At 45.9% G+C, this 20,913-nt stretch overlaps 1 protein-coding gene across 1 annotated transcript; it reads right to left on the bottom strand.

The window, feature by feature from the left end:
• Positions 1–3,043: 3,043 nt before the first annotated feature.
• Positions 3,044–19,910, bottom strand: DCAF8 (DDB1 and CUL4 associated factor 8). Its single transcript, XM_040411431.1, has 13 exons — positions 19,614–19,910; positions 17,257–17,319; positions 16,257–16,987; positions 11,245–11,385; positions 10,696–10,790; positions 10,503–10,613; positions 10,326–10,398; positions 9,822–9,879; positions 8,924–9,031; positions 8,358–8,488; positions 6,759–6,878; positions 6,184–6,300; positions 3,044–3,582 (listed from the first exon to the last, which is right to left on the bottom strand). The coding sequence occupies exons 2-13, from the start codon at positions 17,303–17,305 to the stop codon at positions 3,463–3,465; spliced, it is 1,854 nt and encodes a 617-aa protein (XP_040267365.1). The 5' UTR covers positions 17,306–17,319; positions 19,614–19,910; the 3' UTR covers positions 3,044–3,462.
• Between the last annotated feature and the right edge of the window lie 1,003 nt (positions 19,911–20,913).

The following is a 20,913-nucleotide window of genomic DNA, read 5'->3' as shown; positions in this document are numbered from 1 at the left end:
CAAATGAGAGCATCAACTGCTCAAGGCAGGGGGGCTGCCGGGGTGAAAATGGGGGTATGACCGGGTTCAGCTCCCAAATTTCAGAATTAATTTACATAGTCATTCACGGTCTTTCCACAATGACAGCAATTATAAAAATAAATTGGGGGGGGGGGGGGGGGGGGAATTATATTATGTGAATCTAGAACTTGTAACAGCCTATTGCACTGACCACTTGGAACACCTTCCATCAAAAGTCCCTTGTTTGCTAAACTTTGTTATAATAAAATAAATACAATTTAAATAAAAAAAATTATAAAAAAGTATGAAATATAAGAAAATGCATATTGAAAGTGAAGAAATCCCAAGCTCGGCTTTAGCGTTCTTTTGAAATTGTAAGAAAAAAAATAAAATAAATGACAGATAATTGTGCTAATAAAAGTTTATTGTATTGAATTGTAACTTGTGTGTTGTGGCCATTTCTGCGCTTCTAATAAAGAGGACATTTGGGTTCACATGGAAATTTCTGACTAGTAGAAAGGCCATTAACATTTTGGCTGTCTGCGACGACCACTAGGGGGAGCTTTGGAGCTAACTGCATACTGTTCTACACTGAAGTCAAACATCGCATGCAGCAAGTTCCCCTAGTGATGGCTGCAATGTCCATCAGTATAAACTAGCTCCCCCTAGAGGTGACTGCAGGCTGCTAGAATGGGGAGATCTACATCTATGAAAAAGGATTTGGAGATCTTAAAGAAGAAATCAGCAGAAAATTATTAAAGGTATTCCATCGGCAAGGTATCGGCCAGTCGTCGGACCCAATAAGGACTCTTTCACCTGTGGCCATTCATTAAAGGCGTTATTCCATGATTCATGTATATATAAAAAAAATATATATATATATATATATATATATATATATATAAATAATCATAATCTTAAAACATAAGAGTCTCTTTCTAAAGAAGCTAGAACCAGTCCAGTACCTCACATGGACCCAGAGATCTTCCCTTGCATTCCTTGTATCCTTTCTGCTGAAGGTTTCTTCATGGGGCAGCTACAGGGGATCGCGGACCCATTCACTTTAATGGGGCTGTGATCCACCCGTTCTGCAAAAGGATAGGACATGTTCTATCTTTTTGCGGAACGGGAGGGGGGGGGCGTTCTAAAAATCCCAGGGCGTAAGAGGAACAGCGTGGCTTCTTACACTATAGTCTTAGAACTTTGAAAAATGTCCGTTAGTAAAGTACTCCCCGCCCTCGGCGGCAGAGGAAGTTCCACGCCAAAAAGTAGAAAGCGAAAGAGGAGGCTCATGATGGGATGCACTGGACTCGATCGGGACCCTCTTCATCATCGTCAGAACTGTCGGAGCTGCTGGGGGAGTCGTCGGAGTCGGCACTTTAATGGGGCTGTGATCCACCCGTTCTGCAAAGAGATAGAACATGTCCTATCTTTTTGCGGAACGGAAGTACGGGACAAAATGGGTCCGCATCCGTGATGCGGAATGCACACAGAACAGTGCCCGTGTATTGCGGTCCGCAATACGGCAACGGGAGACCTACGTTCGTGTGCAGGGGAGGCCTAACTGTCACAGCTTCTAACCCTAGATATCAGCATTAATGGGGGGGGAGGTTATCCCACAGGTCCTAAATTCCACTCCCTTAAATGAAGAGAGATAGGTCGTCCTGCCGATAAGCCTTCTGCAAGCACGTAGGTCTCTTCCTAGGCCAGCGACGCCACCGTATGTCCATTCAAGTGAAAGGATCTGAACTGCATTACCAAGCACAGCACTGTGCTACATAGGCCATGAAGAGACGGCAGCTCAAATCACACCCCACTGATCTGATATTGATGACCTATCCTGAGGATAGACCATCAATATTACTGTATAACCCCCTCTAATGAACTGTGAAATAAAAATGATATAAAACACAAGAAGCCACAGACACTAGCAACACAGTCATCGACAAAAAAGAAAACCACACACACAACAATCCCCAGCTGGAAATAAATAAATTATAATAAAAGTATCATGAAAACACAAAGGACCCATAAACTCCATAATTCAAATAAACCAAGCAAATGCTGAATGAACGTCTCTTATTGCATTTATTTCTATATAATATATAATATTCATTTCTTTAAACTTAATTCGCAACTTCATAAACATCCAGCTGGATAGAGTCATAAAACAGTGATGAAGCAAAGCCATTTACTGCTTCACAATCCTCAAGTTTGGTTCAGCCAGAAGATTATTTCTCAGAAATGCACATGAAATTGTTGTTGGAGAAAAGGATTTTTTTTTTTTTTTTTTTTACATTTTATATATATATTTTTTTTTATAGAGGTTTAATGAAAATTGTAGAGAAAAATAAAACAAAAAAAAAAAAAAACCTGAAAAGTGCAAACAATCGCATTATATACACAGTATTCCGCCAAGTAGGAAAAAAAAACACCATCGACTCGAGGGAGTAAAGGATCTGATGAGGAACCGCCCGCTAGATGCATCGAGACGAGAAAGCTCTGCGCCAAACTAAAGAAAAAGGTTTCCGATTGTGAACGAACTACCTGAATTTTCAACATGGCGCCCACCACCCAAATGTTACCATTGTAGATTTTTTACAAAATAAGCCAGAATACAATCTAAGCCGCGCCCCCCCCCCCCCCGGTGGAGCGAAACAATATTCAGCCGATTACTTCGTTGGTGTTCTCGAGGGGCATATGCTACAAACGGATGGAATCAAACAAAAAAGCAAAAAAAGAGACCCCCCCAAAAATTCATAAAGAGCTGACTTTTTTTTTTTCCCCCATGCAAATTTTTTTTTTTTAACCCACACACACACACGACCTGACTTAATAGAACAGGATATTTAAAAAAAAAAAAAAAAAAAAAAAAAAAAAAAGGGAATTCAAAAACAAAACACAATGAAGAGGAACCTTCGAGAAACCTTGGGGGGGGGCGAGTACAACCTGGCTACAAGTGGCCGTTTTTTTTTTTTTTTTTGTAGAAACAGAAAAATACAAAAATAATGCTTACTCTCCCTCCTGTCGCTAACTTTCATTTTTATTTTTTATTAATTTTTTTTATTTATTTTTAATTCCGACAGTCCCGATTTCCTTCGGGGCGCCATAGGCTCTCAAACTGCTGGTAATAAAACCATCTAGAAGAAGGATTTCGGATAGTGGCAATAGACGCCGGTCCTGTGGTGTGGATCACTTCTCGCTCTAAAGCTGACACGTCTCCAAAGTGCAGTTATGCAAAAGCAAAAAAAAATCTGCCCCGTTCCAAAAAAAAATGAGAAAAAATAAAATAAAATAAATAAAAATCCCGGGGCGTAAGAGGAACAGCGTGGCTTCTTACACTATAGTCCTAGAACTTTGAAAAAAGCTGAAAAATGTCCGTTAGTAAAGTACTCCCTGCCCTCGGCGGAGGAGGAGGAAGAGGAAGTTCCACGCCAAAAAGTAGAACGCGAACGAGGAGGCTCATGATGGGATGCACTGGACTCGATCGGGACCCTCTTCATCATCGTCAGAACTGTCGGAGCTGCTGGGGGAGTCGTCGGAGTCGGCTTCAGCTGGGGTCAGGCCAGGATCTCTTCTCCTCTGCATGGACAGGGATTATTTAAAAGGTAAAAGTAAAATAGAAAACGGGTATTCTGTAGGGGCTCGGCTAAAATGCTAATCGCTAGTGGTGCGATCACCGTAATCCAGGAATGGAAATTTTTTTACTTTTGTATTTTTTTCCTTGCCTTTCCTGAGAAGATGAGTCAGTGGGGAACGATGACACGAAAGCATCATCTCCGCACCTGCAGCGCTCGAAAACGACAAAAGCTACAGCACAGAACCGGCAATTTACAGCAATCGAGAACCCATCCAAGGCTTCGCTCTGCGCAACACAAGGGAGCTGATGAGCAGCGCAGGCGGAGTGCTGTTAACCTTGGGTGGGTGTATTATCTGGGAAGGAGGGGAGGGGGTAACAGACGGGGGGTCGGGGCAGCTTCATCACCTACAGATTAGGACGACGGTCTCCAACTGGTGACCCTACACAGCGTGACAAGTCTACAGATCACTGATCTGTCCAACTGAGCAACAAAACTAAGTAACGGAATTATAACCTGTCAATTAGCGCCAGTGTTCGGCACATCCCTGGCAGCTTAGCATCTATCCAGACGCCGCGTGCGAGCGGTAAAGTAATTACCCATAAATAAGGGACATAAAAAACTGACTGCACTGAGCTGTGATGAATCGCGTACATTACTGTACATAGGAGCAGTATTATAGTAGTTATATTCTTGTACATAGGAGCAGTATTATAGTAGTTATATTCTTGTACATAGGAGCAGTATTATAGCAGTTATATTCTTGTACATAGGAGCAGTATTATAGCAGTTATATTCTTGTACATAGAGGCAGTATTATAGTAGTTATATTCTTGTACATAGGAGGCAGTATTATAGTAGTTATATTCTTGTACATAGGAGCAGTATTATAGTAGTTATATTCCTGTACATAGGAGCAGTATTATAGTAGTTATATCCCTGTACATAGGAGGCAGTATTATAGCAGTTATAGTCTTGTACATAGGAGGCAGTATTATAGTAGTTATATTCTTGTACATAGGAGCAGTATTATAGTAGTTATATTATTGTACATAGGAGCAGTATTATAGTAGTTATATTCTTGTACATAGGAGCAGTGTTATAGTAGTTATATTCTTGTACATAGGAGCAGTATTATAGTAGTTATATTCTTGTACATAGGAGCAGTATTATAGTAGTTATATTCTTCTATACATAGGAGCAGTATTATAGTAGTTATATTCTTGTACATAGGAGCAGTATTATAGTAGTTATATTCTTGTACATAGGGAGGCAGTATTATAGTAGTTATATTCTTGTACATAGGTGCAGTATTATAGTAGTTATATTCTTGTACATAGGAGCAATATTATAGTAGTTATATTCTTGTACATAGGAGCAGTATTATAGTAGTTATATTCTTGTAAATAGGAGGCAGTATTATAGTAGTTATATTCTTGTACAGAGGAGCAGTATTATAGTAGTTATATTCCTGTACATAGGAGCAGTATTATAGTAGTTATATTCTTGTACATAGGAGCAGTATTATAGTAGTTATATTCTTCTACATAGGAGGCAGTATTATAGTAGTTATATTCTTGTACATAGGAGCAGTATTATAGTAGTTATATTCTTGTACATAGGGGGCAGTATTATAGTAGTTATATTCTTGTACATAGGAGGCAGTATTATAGTAGTTATATTCCTGTACATAGGAGCAGTATTATAGTAGTTATATTCTTGTACATAGGAGGCAGTATTATAGTAGTTATATTCTTGTACATAGGAGGCAGTATTATAGTAGTTATATTCTTGTACATAGGAGGCAGTATTATAGTAGTTATATTCTTGTACATAGGAGCAGTATTATAGTAGTTATATTCTTGTACATAGGAGCAGTATTATAGTAGTTATATTCCTGTACATAGGAGCAGTATTATAGTAGTTATATTCCTGTACATAGGAGGCAGTATTATAGTAGTTATATTCTTGTACATAGGAGCAGTATTATAGTAGTTATATTCTTGTACATTGGAGCAGTATTATAGTAGTTATATTCTTGTACATAGGAGCAGTATTATAGTAGTTATATTCTTGTACATAGGATGCAGTATTATAGTAGTTATATTCTTGTACATAGGAGCAGTATTATAGTAGTTATATTCTTGTACATAGGAACAGTATTATAGTAGTTATATTCTTGTATATAGGAGCAGTATTATAGTAGTTATATTCTTGTACATAGGAGCAGTATTATAGTAGTTATATTCTTGTACATAGGAGCAGTATTATAGTAGTTATATTCTTGTATATAGGAGCAGTATTATAGTAGTTATATCCTTGTACATAGGAGCAGTATTATAGTAGTTATATTCTTGTCCATAGGAGGCAGTATTATAGTAGTTATATTCTTGTACATAGGAGGTAGTATTATAGTAGTTATATTCCTGTGCATAGGAGCAGTATTATAGTAGTTATATTCTTGTCCATAGGAGGCAGTATTATAGTAGTTATATCCCTGTACATAGGAGCAGTATTATAGTAGTTATATTCTTGTACATAGGAGGCAGTATTATAGTAGGTATATTCTTGCGCTCGGTAACTTTGGAGATAATCTGGTACTCACCCTGCGATGCCCCCTTTGCCGAAGATGGTGCATGAGAAACCAGAGCATGTGGTTATCAAACAGGTCTGCGTGATGTAGACTGTCCTCATCCCTCTCCCGCTTATTCTTCTTAATGACCTGGAAGAAGATGACAGAGGTGAACTATTTCTGCCACTAACCCCCACATAGCTTTCTTCGGACCCCGCATTCCCAGGGCCGGATTAGTGATCATTTCTGGATGGGGACTGTCTGTAGCAACTCTCCAAAAGGTGGTAGAGCCACATCTTCCACACTTCAGTGCTCAAGAAAGGCCTCGTGCACATTGTCACCTGGGTTCATCCAAATGCCCCCTGCAGTGTGACCATTACCGCTGTCTGGGGTGTACACGTCCTCCCTCCACAAAAGGAACGAGGTTACATTGCGCTACTCTGTTTTGCATCTCATCTCCCTGGAGCGGTGACTACAGCGCCATATGGATTGGAGATGAGCTCACTGCTGAGCTGACTAATTGGGGCCCACACATTCGGAGGAAGGTGTTAACCCCTCAAGTGCTGTAGCCGACATCTGGGGAGAAGGAAGATCGGCCCCCGGCTCACCTCTTTCAGGCCGTCTAGCTCAGTCGGATCCTTGGCCGTGGGGAGCCAGATCTTCACGTCGTAGTCTAGGCCGCTGGTCGCCAGGACGGGCAGGTGGGGGTGAGGCTCCAAGCAATTCACCTGTGAAGACACCATGAGGTCAACCTCTAGAACAACCACATCTTCAGGCTAGACTATAACTAAGTCACCATAACCACCATCATCCCCAAAAGGAGACATCGAACATCTCATGTGACCTCCTCTCAGCCACCATTTATAAAGAGGGATGTGCGGAGTAGATCTTGACAAATAATTCATCTTTCACGATGAAGCCCAGGTTTTTTTGGTCCCCCCCCAAATACTGAAAGACGTACTTCTCTCCAGCTCGCCGGCTCCATCATTGCATATTCCTGCAGGAGCGATACGGAGCAGTGCCCCCTCCTGACATACAAGATGGAGGTATCTGAGCTAGACTAATTATAGGATTACAGGCCGGAGCTCGGCACCATCCTCTGACAAATGACCCGTCTGGAGGCGAAGCAAGAAACTAATCCGGAAAATAACGCCGCGCCAGACACCGAACCCCTGAGGAGCGGCAGAGCTGTGAACAAAGGGCCGCCGGGTTCTCCACACCAAGTGTAATTTATGGCTGCGTGTGAAGGCGCTGCGCCGGCGGGAAGTGAAGCTTAAAACGAGAGTCATCATCAGTCAGAGCGGCCACAATCCTGCAAGACCTGGATATAGGGTAATGTGGAGCTTGCACGGTGAACGCACCTCCGTGAAAGGCATATAGGCGTGTCTCCCGACCCCAGTCTCGAGGCTGTTGTGAAGGTACAGGAGGCTGCGCAAGCGCGGTTCTTTCCATTCTATTCTATGGGGAGTACTGAAAATACCCGAGTGGATAGAGAGAGCACAGCCACAAGACGGCGAGGGGGATTAAAGGGGTCGTCTCACCTGGAACATTGGGGGCATGTCGCTAGGACAGGCATGCTCAACCTGCGGCCCTCCAGCTGTTGTAAAACTACAACTCCCACAATGCCCTGCTGTAGGCTGTTCGGGCATGCTGGGAGTTGTAGTTTTGCAACCGCAGGTTGAGCATGCCTGGTCTAGAAGAAAAGCTCGCAGGGAGAGAGAACAAGAGCGCACTGAGCAAGCGCGGCCACCTGCCAGAAATAGCCGAGCCAGCTCTTGGCCAATGAATGGAGGGCGCCATTATTCTCTTTGGGGGCTAGCACCTAGGGTCAGCAATGTTCCAGGTGAGACAAACCCCTTAAAGGACCCCTGTGAAATAACCATCAGCGGGTGTGCTCTTCCTGCTGCTCCTCCTCCTACCCTCTCACAGCGAGGAGGAGCAGCAGGTGCATCCCCCCTCCTCCATTTACGGACTGCAGGAAGGTGGAAAAGAACCTACTCTCCCCCAATAAGCCCTGCGGCTGGCGTCCGGTCAAGCGATGGACGCGTTACAAGACACGGCTGATAAATGCCTAGTAAGGAGCTGTGTGTCCATGGAAGCCAGTCATGAAGGTCGCTATTACACGACAGCAAGGAGAGACGTGTGCAACATCGAAACAGAAAGTCAGTTATCGGCAGCCTGGCTTGTATGGTGGTCCTCCTCCTTACCACGCCGCCCTTGTCACCGTCCATGAACTGCACAATCTGACAGGAAGACTTCTCCCACAGGAAGATGTGCCCGCAGTCGCTGCCGCTCACCACAAACTCGCTCTTTGGCCCGTAGAAGTTGACTCCTTTCACTAAAAAGTAGAAAGAAAAAAAAATAAATAAAATATATGTATCTATGGTACAAGAAACTACAACCCCCAGCATTTCCTATCCCGGACAACCGGATCAGCTCCGCAGACTGCAAGGGTTAAGGTTTGCCAGGCGGCATTATTAGCATAAAACGGCAAAGAAGCACTTAGCTGGAAATATTTAATGAGCTCGCGCAGATTTTCACAAAAGGCAGTCGTAATGAGAAGAGAGAAAAAAAGAGAAGTGATGTCGCCTGCAGAGCATTGCATAACCCGGCAGGGGGAGGGTTAATGAGCAATCACAAAGGCTGGCATAATCAGCACGGGGAAGGATTCTGCTCTTCAGCGCCCTCTGCTGGACGGAAGCGTTACTGCGCATTATAAAATACAAGCCAGTGAGAACACTACAACTCCCAGCTATACAAGAGCGCTCCTCACCTGTGGCGTTATTCCGGTGGCCCTTGTACCTCTTTATGTACTGCGCCCCGTCACTGTGAGAGGAGTTGAACAGGTAGATGTCTTCGTCGTTATAGCTGGCAAGGAGCTCTGGAGACCAGAAAGTAAGAGGGATGAGAAAACGACTCAACTTTTAGGGGGCCCTTTAAATTAAGAACCTATAGGATGACCTGTGCCGAGCGAGTGGGTGCAATATCTCCCCCCAGGAGAAGAAGGTCATACGTTTTCTCCCAGCCCCCCCCTATAACCATCGGGCCTTGGGTTCTGAATGGGGAGAGCTCATCTTCGAGAATCAAATGACTGCACATGTTAAAGTGCAAAATGCCCGATCCTTCTCTGCCCCCCCGACATCTATGGGCAAAGGGGATTATTATAAATGCATATGGACAGTTTTAGGAGCCAGCACTGTGTAGAAAAGTATCATGTGACCCCCTCTGCTCTCCCGAATAGCTAGAAAGGCTCCTCGGGGGCGGTACTACATGACAACTCACTTTCTAATCTGCCAATAGGGGGCGAAATTGCAAAAACCATTAAAGGGATTCCCCTCCCCCCGAGAGCGGCCTCTAAATTGTGACACCAGCTTCAGTGATCAGTGGCTCAGGTATTGAAGGGACCGCGACTCCTCACACCGGAGAACATTAAAGTCCGGTGAGGTGACTTCACTCTTCTTAAATCCTGGTCTGGAGGAGCCAACCAACATGGCCGCTGCACATATGCCAACCAGTGGTGGTGGCTCCTGTACTAGGGTCAGCACAGGCAGCAGGAACCTCATCTTTTTAACCCCTTACAGGGCACGGCCATTTCTGCAACCCTAACACAAGGCGAACGATATATACCCCTTAAAATCAAAAAGGATCCGGGAGAGGCGGACGTCACTCACCTGTCCCGTCATGGCTGTACACCAGGCAGGTGATATTTGCTTTTGCATCACTTGTTACCTAGAACAGAAACACGGATCACTGGGAGGGTCCTGGCGCCCCCTGCTGGCTGTACTGGTCAGTACTACAGTGAATGTGAGAGAGAGTGCCCCCTCTACTGGTCATTCGCAGATATTCAGCCGAGCTGTACATCAATGCCGCAATGACCACAGGGAAGATTTTGGGGGGCTTCTGTCATCCCTTTGTAATAGCCCCTCAACATTGTCATACACAGGGAATCAATGGATTCCCCCGGGGACTTACAAGATAGGTGATAAGTGCAGTATCGCTGGGGAGCCCCCCGATCTGAAGGGAGCGGTGGTCCCGCACCCACAGAGCAGAGTACGTCACCGCTGCCCCAGTCAGGCTCATCCAGGACCCCGCTCTAGGGATCCCACATTTACCTCCTATCCTGTATGTGTGATCACTGGTCGTAAAGGGGTTAAGTGCGTCCGGGTAGCACTCACCAGGTGATGAGGACAGAACTTCTTCAGGACGCCATTGTTCTCATTCTCGTTGATTTTCCGCTGGTCGTAGATCCTAGTAGAGGGGCAGAATGGTGAATGACTGCAGGAGAGCTGGGGGGGCTATAACGGGTCTCGCCGACAGCCCCCCCGCTCCTCCGGTTCTGGATTATGGCTCACCGAACAAACTGGTCTCGACCCCCGACAGCGAACTGGTAAGTGTTGGCGGGATTGACGTAGATGGTGTACAGGCTGACCTTCTTCTCCTTCTCCTTGGTGACTACGAGGCGCCTTGACAGGGGAAACGGCAGGTGAGGAGGAGGAGACAGTGACAAGCGGCAGCGAGAGGGCGTATAGACAGAGCTGTACTCACGAGGCCGGCCGATCCTGCCGCAGGTCAATGGTGAAGACCACGGCGTCCTCGCCGGCCGACAGGAAAGTGCACGGAGAGTCTGGCTCAAGGGCGAGCTGTAATCAGAGCCATAGGTGGTGTCATCTATAGCCAAACGTAACACTGCCCATCCTGGGCCTCCTGGTTCAGGAGCAGAATGCCAGTCTAAGGCCTCGTGCACACGATCCGCAAAAAAACGGAAGTCGCCTGTGTGCCTTGCGCAATTTGCGGCCCATTGAAGAAATTACTATTCTTGTACGCAAAACGGACAAGAATAGGACAGGTTATATTTTCTTTGCGGAGCAGAGCGCTGTCCGCATCTTTTGCAGCCCCATTGAAGCGAATGGGTCCGCACCCGAGCCGCCAAAACGGCGGCTTAGATGCGGACCAAAAAAAATGGTTGTGTGCAGGAGGCCTTAGAGGGATCTTTCAAGGAACATGCCAAGTATGAATATGGTATTTTATCTACTTCCTAATAGAGCAGAGATTCAGTGTAAAGCATAGGCATCATCCGGGCCGTCATTTACCCACCTTATGGGAGGCCCCTTTGTGCTGTGCCACCCGTTTTGTGTTTTTGCAGCACTGAATGGCTGAGAGTTCAGCGACGCGGACCTGCCCATCGCGCGCGCACATCGCCAGCGTGGAGTCTCCGCTGTTGGGAAGGAATTTTGCCTAAAAAACAAATAATAGAGGAACAAAATGAGGCGAAGGGACCGACTGCGAGATACACGGCTCCTGGGGGGCCGCGGGGGGGTCGTCTCTAAAGTTAGATTTAAAACTATAAATATACTATATACCACAGGGCTCGACAGATTTCCGTGGAATCTAGGAGCCAGCGAAAAAAAGTTAGGAGACGTTTTTTTGTTTTTTTTTACCTTATAACGGCTTATTTACAGCGACAAAAATATCACCTCTTAAATTAACATATAAAGAAGATTAGAAGCACACAACATGCACAGCGGCAGTGTACAGAACCGCACACACATATACAGCGGCAGTGTACAGAACCGCACACACACACACAGCGGCAGTGTACAGAACCGCACACACATATACAGCGGCAGTGTACAGAACCGCACACACATATACAGCGGCATTGTACAGAACCGCACACACATATACAGCGGCAGTGTACAGAACCGCACACACATATACAGCGGCAGTGTACAGAACCGCACACACATATACAGCGGCAGTGTACAGAACCGCACACACACATATACAGCGGCAGTGTACAGAACCGCACACACATATACAGCGGCAGTGTACAGAACCACACACATATACAGCGGCAGTGTACAGAACCACACACATATACAGCGGCAGTGTACAGAACCACACACACATACAGCGGCAGTGTACAGAACCGCACACACACATACAGCGGCAGTGTACAGAACCGCACACACATATACAGTGGCAGTGTACAGAACCGCACACACACATACAGCGGCAGTGTACAGAAGAGCACACACACATACAGCGGCAGTGTACAGAAGAGCACACACACATACAGCGGCAGTGTACAGAAGAGCACACACACATACAGCGGTAGCGTGTAATATGTTTATATGTGAAATTGGGTGATTTATACTTTATTTTTTTTCCTTTATATTTAACAACTATTCGCCCCCTTAGGGCTAGAACCCTTGTCCTATCCCCCCTGATAGAGATCTATTACAGTGAATAGGATCTTACACTGTCCCTGCTGCCCTGGGCTTTGTGCACACGGCAGCAGGGAGCTTAGCATGGAGGGCTTCAGTAGCGTCCTGGCTGCCATGGTAACCGATCGGAGCCCCGCGATTACACTGCTGGGGCTACGATCGGAACTGTCACCAATGAAGAGGAGGGTAGGGGATCCTGTGGCCACTGCCACCAATGATTTTAATACTGGGGGGGTTGAGAGGGGCAGGCACACTGTGCCACCAATAATTTTAATAAAGTGGGGGGGGAAAGCACTGCGCCACCAATGATAATTAACCCTTAATACAGGAGGCGGGTACTGGCAGCAGATTAGCGGCAGTTAACCCCTCATGCGCCGCACCTGAGGAGTTAACTACCGCTGATCGCAGCTCCCTGTCAGAGGCAGGGTGCCGGCTATGTGATTCTGCTGCTGACACCTGCCTCCTGTATTAGGTGTTAAAGACCACCTTATATGGGTCCGGACTTTAAGTATTAGGCTACACAGAGCGGCGCCCAGAGATGTCCCAGCACTTACCATTATTCCTGGGCGCCGCTCCGTTCACCCGCTGTGCCCCATTACTCCTGCTCCATATGCTAATTACTATCGGAGCAATGAAGAGGAGACATCAGCTTCTCTAGTGGGCGTTCCTTCTCCCTCCGCTGCACTGCGATTGGACAGCACTACAGCGCAGGGAGGAGGAACGCCCACTAGAGAAGCGGATGTCTTGAGCAGCATCCAGTGAGCAGGCGGAACCGGGTAACTCCTTCCCTGCCAGACTGTCCAAGAAGTCCACGTAGAGGCGGCAGAGTGTGGGGGGCGCCCCAGATTAATGGGGGGCAGCCATGTGAGGGCAAATACCCAGGCGCCAGGACAAAATTCCTGATCGCCATAGCAACCTGGCGGCTGGGATTTGTCGAGCCCTGGTATAACTACTATAATACTGCCTCCTATGTACAAGAATATAACTACTATAATACTGCTCCTATGTACAAGAATATAACTACTATAATACTGCCTCCTATGTACAAGAATATAACTACTATAATACTGCTCCTATGTACAAGAATATAACTACTATAATACTGCTCCTATGTACAAGAATATAACTACTATAATACTGCCTCCTATGTACAAGAATATAACTACTATAATACTGCTCCTATGTACAAGAATATAACTACTATAATACTGCTCCTATGTACAAGAATATAACTACTATAATACTGCTCCTCTGTACAAGAATATAACTACTATAATACTGCTCCTATGTACAGGGATATAACTACTATAATACTGCTCCTATGTACAAGAATATAACTACTATAATACTGCCTCCTATGTACAAGAATATAACTACTATAATACTGCTCCTATGTACAAGAATATAACTACTATAATACTGCCTCCTATGTACAAGAATATAACTACTATAATACTGCTCCTATGTACAAGAATATAACTACTATAATACTGCCTCCTATGTACAAGAATATAACTACTATAATACTGCTCCTATGTACAGGGATATAACTACTATAATACTGCTCCTCTGTACAAGAATATAACTACTATAATACTGCCTCCTATGTACAAGAATATAACTACTATAATACTGCTCCTATGTACAAGAATATAACTACTATAATACTGCTCCTATGTACAAGAATATAACTACTATAATACTGCCACCTATGTACAAGAATATATCTACTATAATACCGCCTCCTATGTACAAGAATATAACTACTATAATACCGCCTCCTATGTACAGGAATATAACTACTATAATACCGCCTCCTATGTACAAGAATATAACTACTATAATACTGCTCCTATGTACAAGAATATAACTACTATAATACTGCCTCCTATGTACAAGAATATAACTACTATAATACTGCTCCTATGTACAAGAATATAACTACTATAATACTGCCTCCTATGTACAGGAATATAACTACTATAATACTGCTCCTATGTACAAGAATATAACTACTATAATACTGTTCCTATGTACAGGAATATAACTACTATAATACTGCTCCTATGTACAAGAATATAACTACTATAATACTGCTCCTATGTACAAGAATATAACTACTATAATACTGCTCCTATGTACAATAATATAACTACTATAATACTGCTCCTATGTACAAGAATATAACTACTATAATACTGCCTCCTATATACAGGAATATAACTACTATAATACTGCTCCTATGTACAAGAATATAACTACTATAATACTGCTCCTATGTACAAGAATATAACTACTATAATACTGCCTCCTATGTACAAGAATATAACTACTATAATACTGCTCCTATGTACAAGAATATAACTACTATAATACTGCCTCCTATGTACAAGAATATAACTACTATAATACTGCTCCTATGTACAAGAATATAACTACTATAATACTGCTCCTATGTACAAGAATATAACTACTATAATACTGCTCCTATGTATAGAAGAATATAACTACTATAATACTGCTCCTATGTACAAGAATATAACTACTATAATACTGCTCCTATGTACAAGAATATAACTACTATAATACTGCTCCTATGTACAAGAATATAACTACTATAATACTGCTCCTATGTACAAGAACATAACTACTATAATACTGCTTCCTATGTACAAGAATATAACTACTATAATACTGCTTCCTATGTACAAGAATATAACTACTATAATACTGCTCCTATGTACAAGAATATAACTACTATAATACTGCTTCTATGTACAAGAATATAACTACTATAATACTGCTCCTATGTACAAGAATATAACTACTATAATACTGCTCCTATGTACAAGAATATAACTACTATAATACTGCTCCTATGTACAAGAATATAACTACTATAATACTGCCCCCTATGTACAAGAATATAACTACTATAATACTGCCTCCTATGTACAAGAATATAACTACTATAATACTGCCTCCTATGTACAAGAATATAACTACTATAATACTGCTCCTATGTACAGGAATATAACTACTATAATACTGCTCCTATGTACAAGAATATAACTACTATAATACTGCTCCTATGTACAGGAATATAACTACTATAATACTGCCTCCTATATACAAGAATATAACTACTATAATACTGCTCCTATGTACTAGAATATATCCGCTATAATACTGCTCCTATGTACTAGAATATAACTACTATAATACTGCTCCTATGTACAAGAATATAACTACTATAATACTGCTTCTATGTACAGGGATATAACTACTATAATACTGCTCCTATGTACAAGAATATAACTACTATAATACTGCTCCTATGTACAAGAATATAACTACTAGAATACTGCCTTCTATGTACAAGAATATAACTACTATAATACTGCTCCTATGTACAAGAATATAACTACTAGAATACTGCCTTCTATGTACAAGAATATAACTACTATAATACTGCTCCTATGTACAAGAATATAACTACTATAATACTGCTCCTATGTACAATAATATAACTACTATAATACTGCTCCTATGTACAAGAATATAACTACTATAATACTGCTCCTATGTACAAGAATATAACTACTATAATACTGCTCCTATGTACAAGAATATAACTACTATAATACTGCTCCTATGTACAAGAATATAACTACTATAATACTGCCTCCTATGTACAACTATATAACTACTATAATACTGCTCCTATGTACAAGAATATAACTACTATAATACTGACTCATATGTACAAGAATATAACTACTATAATACTGCTCCTATGTACAATAATATAACTACTATAATACTGCTCCTATGTACTAGAATATATCCGCTATAATACTGCCCCCTAGGTGGAAGTACCTGAAACACGTTGCTCTTGTGACCACTCTCGAACTCCAGCACGGGCTTCCTCTTCACCCAGTCCCACACCACCACCTTGAGGTCGTCGCTCCCGCTGGCCAGCCACGTCCCCCGCTGGTTGAAGTGCAGGGTGTTGACGCACCCCAAGTGACCCTCCAGGCCGTGCAGTAGTCTGAACCTCTGTACGAAGCCTCGGCCTCCGCAGGCGTCGTAGATGAAGCGTCTGCTACTCCCTAGTTCCCGCTGCCTCAGGGCGCGTAACGCCTTCCATCGCGGTCGGGGGAGGGGCGTTTTCTCGGACAGCACCCAGTCTTCTAAGGCTTTCTCGTCGTCAGAGGAGTCCTGCTCATGGTTGGCCCGCTTGCGCTGGGCTCTTAGCCGCAGCCGGTTCTCCTCCTCTTCGACGTCCTCCTCTTCTTCGTCTAGATCGTGGGTTCGGTTGATGATGCCCAGGTCCTCCTCCTCTTCTTCCTCTTCATCGTCCTCGGAGTGGGTTCGGTTGATGCCCCGGTTCTCGTCGTTAATGGAGTAGTGGCCGGTGTCGTCCATGCTGTCAGAGTCCTTGTCCTCTCCAGAACTCTCGGAGCTGTCTCTGCTCTCGGCGCGGTTGGTGCCGGTCTCGTCACCGGTGAGGCTCAGGCTCATGTCCGACGCCTCCACCTCAATCCCAGAGGAGTTCTCCCGACCTTCATCTGCTCCGGACATGTCCTCGGGGCTGCTGGACAAACTACCTGCAGAGTCAGAGGAAATAAATACCGTAAGACTCTGTCACGTACGGGGGTCCTCCAGCTCCAGGGCCCCCTTCACAGCAGATCCAAGTTCTAAGGGAATATTAGAATTTGGGTGGAGGCCTCCTTTATAATGCACGCAGTATAGTTTATATCTTCAACACCAACAGGTGGCGCTGTTCTACTAGACGTCAATGTACTGAATAAAAGGGAAACTCTGGGAAAAAGGTCTCATCCCCCACGAGCGGACCCTCCGCCCGTCCTCCACTCACCATTCGTCAGATCCGTTTTTCCTTCAGCCATTTCTCCGCTGAACGACATGATGAGGACGAAACCTGCAGAGAGGAGAGGAGGGGTCAAATCAGGCACCATGCTGACTGTCTCCCCGCTGTCATCCAAGATAATTACAGGGGCATCCATCTAATACACGGGGGGGGGGGGGGGGGCAACCCCCATACCAGTACAGAGGGGAAGGGGGCACCCCCCATACCAGTACAGAGGGGAAGGGGGCACCCCCCATACCAGTACAGAGGGGAAGGGGGCACCCCCCATACCAGTACAGAGGGGAAGGGGGCACCCCCCATACCAGTACAGAGGGGAAGGGGGCTATAAAACAACAGAGTGGGGGGCGGAAAAGTTCTCTATATAAGGGGGACACCCTTATGTAAACACTATAGAGAGCAGGTACTCTGTAATAGGAGTTGCATGCTATAAAATTTGGGGCACCCCATATTAGTTGGGGGGGAGGTACGTGTAGAGATACCCTACAACTTTACATAATGGAAGCACCCTATATATCAAGGGGGGGGGGGGAGCATGAACCCAATAATAAGGGGTGCAAATTTATATCAGGGGGCATCCAATAAGACAGGGGGCAGGAACCCTATAAAACAGGGGGAGGGAGAACGGGGACGGCAGGTACCAAATATATTAGGGGGGCAGGTACCCTATAATAAGATGGGCATCCAATATAACAGGAAGGTAGGCATCCTATAATAGGGGGTGCACCCTATATAAAGTGTGTGTGTGTAGATTTCCTATATACCAGTATGCAGCACTATGTAAACAGGCTGGGCAGGCATCCTATATAACAGGGGGGGGGGGGGGGGGTAGATCTGCCATATACCAGTATGTAAACACGGGGGGAGGGGTCAGGCACCCTATAATATAACAGGAGCTGCACCCCGTATAACGGGGGAGGGGGGAGATTTGCTATGTACCAGTATGCAGCACTATATAAACATGGGGGGGGGGGAGGCACCATATAATATAAGGGGGGGCCCTATATAACGGGGGGGGGGGGTAGATTTGCTATATACCATTATACAGCCTCATGTAAACATGGGGGGGCACCCTATAATATAACGGGGGGGGGGGGGAGGTTTGCTATATACCAGTACACAGCCCTATGTAAACATGGGGGGGGGGGGGGGGGGGGGCAGGCACCCTATAATATAACAGGGGGGGGGGGGAGGTTTGCTATATACCAGTACACAGCCCTATGTAAACATGGGGGGGGGGGACACCCTATAATATAACGGGGGGGGGGGGTAGATTAGCTATATACCAGTACACAGCCCTATGTAAACATGGGGGGGGGCACCCTATAATATAACGGGGGGGGGGTAGGTTTGCTATATACCAGTACACAGCCCTATGTAAACATGGGGGGGGGGAGCACCCTATAATATAACGGGGGGGGGGGTAGGTTTGCTATATACCAGTACACAGCCCTATGTAAACATGGGGGGGGGGCACCCTATAATATAACGGGGGGGTAGATTAGCTATATACCAGTATGCAGCCCGATGTAAACATGGGGGGGGCAGGCACCCTATAATATAACAGGGGGGGGGGGGGTTTGCTATATACCAGTACACAGCCCTATGTAAACATGGGGAGGGGACACACCCTATAATATAACGGGGGGGGGGGGGGGAGATTAGCTATATACCAGTATGCAGCCCTATGTAAACATGGGGGGGGGGGGGTAGGTTTGCTATATACCAGTACACAGCCCTATGTAAACATGGGGGGGGGGGACACACCCTATAATATAACGGGGGGGGGGGGGGTAGATTAGCTATATACCAGTATGCAGCCCTATGTAAACATGGGGGGGGGGGGGTTTGCTATATACCAGTACACAGACCTATGTAAACATGGGGGGGGGGGGGGGACACCCTATAATATAACGGGGGGGGGGGGGGGGTAGATTAGCTATATACCAGTATGCAGCCCTATGTAAACATGGGGGGGGGTAGGTTTGCTATATACCAGTACACAGCCCTATGTAAACATGGGGGGGGGGACACCCTATAATATAACGGGGGGGGGGGGGGGAGTAGATTAGCTATATACCAGTACACAGCCCTATGTAAACATGGGGGGGGGGGGAGGTTTGCTATATACCAGTACACAGCCCTATGTAAACATGGGGGGGGCAGGCACCCTATAATATAACGGGGGGGGGGGAGATTAGCTATATACCAGTACACAGCCCTATGTAAACATGGGGGGGGCACCCTATAATATAACGGGGGGGGGGGGGTTGCTATATACCAGTACACAGCCCTATGTAGGAGGGGGACATTATGTGAGCGGACAATGGACCCCGGGGGGCAGTCACCCGAGCTGTGGAGCCGTCTGCTGCCGGTTACCAGGCCGCACACCTCTTGTTTACGCTGCGTTCGGTGCCCGGAGACAGAGGCCCGGCCCCGGGCGGCGAGTGCAGGACAGTCCGAGGCTCCACTAGGCCGCAGCGCTCCCCGGGGTCAGCGACGGTTCTGATCCGGATCCCCGGCTGTAGTGTCCGAACTGGGAGAATCCAGGCCCCAGCGAGGAGGGGAGACTAGAGCTCAGCGCCTCCGATCAGCTGCAGCCATGTCCTGCCCGGCTCCTCCCCCGACTGACGGCCGAACCTGCGCGACACCGGCTGCCGCCATGTGCCCTCCTCACCCGGCTATATACTGCTCCCGGGGGTATACCCTGCTGTATACTGCTCCCCGGGGGTATACCCGGCTATATACTGCTCCCCGGGGGTATACCCGGCTATATACTGCTCCCCGGGGGTATACCCGGCTATATACTGCTCCCCGGTGTATACACTGCTATATACTGCTCCCCGGGGGTATACACTGCTATATACTGCTCCCCGGGGGTATACCCGGCTATATACTGCTCCCCGGGGGTATACCCGGCTATATACTGCTCCCCGGGGGTATACCCGGCTATATACTGCTCCCCGGTGTATACACTGCTATATACTGCTCCCCGGGGGTATACACTGCTATATACTGCTCCCCGGGGGTATACCCGGCTATATACTGCTCCCCGGGGGTATACCCGGCTATATACTGCTCCCCGGTGTATACACTGCTATATACTGCTCCCCGGGGGTATACACTGCTATATACTGCTCCCCGGGGGTATACCCGGCTATATACTGCTCCCCGGGGGTATACCCTGCTGTATACTGCTCCCCGGGGGTATACCCTGCTATATACTGCTCCTCGGGGGTATACCCTGCTATATACTGCTCCCCGGGGGTATACCCGGCTATATACTGCTCCCCGGGGGTATACCCTGCTGTATACTGCTCCCCGGGGGTATACCCTGCTATATACTGCTCCCCGGGGGTATACCCTGCTATATACTGCTCCCCGGGGGTATACCCTGCTGTATACTGCTCCCCGGGGGTATACCCGGCTATATACTGCTCCCCGGTGTATACCCTGCTATATACTGCTCCCCGGTGTATACACTGCTATATACTGCTCCCCGGGGGTATACCCTGCTGTATACTGCTCCCCGGTGTATACACTGCTATATACTGCTCCCCGGGGGTATACCCTGCTGTATACTGCTCCCCGGGGGTATACCCTGCTATATACTGCTCCCGGAGGTATACCCTGCTGTATACTGCTCCC

Source organism: Bufo bufo, chromosome 11 (assembly GCF_905171765.1).
Source record: "Bufo bufo chromosome 11, aBufBuf1.1, whole genome shotgun sequence".
NCBI classification, from domain to species: domain Eukaryota; kingdom Metazoa; phylum Chordata; class Amphibia; order Anura; family Bufonidae; genus Bufo; species Bufo bufo.
Note: the sequence above shows the minus strand (reverse complement) of the source record. Positions and strands in the feature narration are given on the sequence as shown.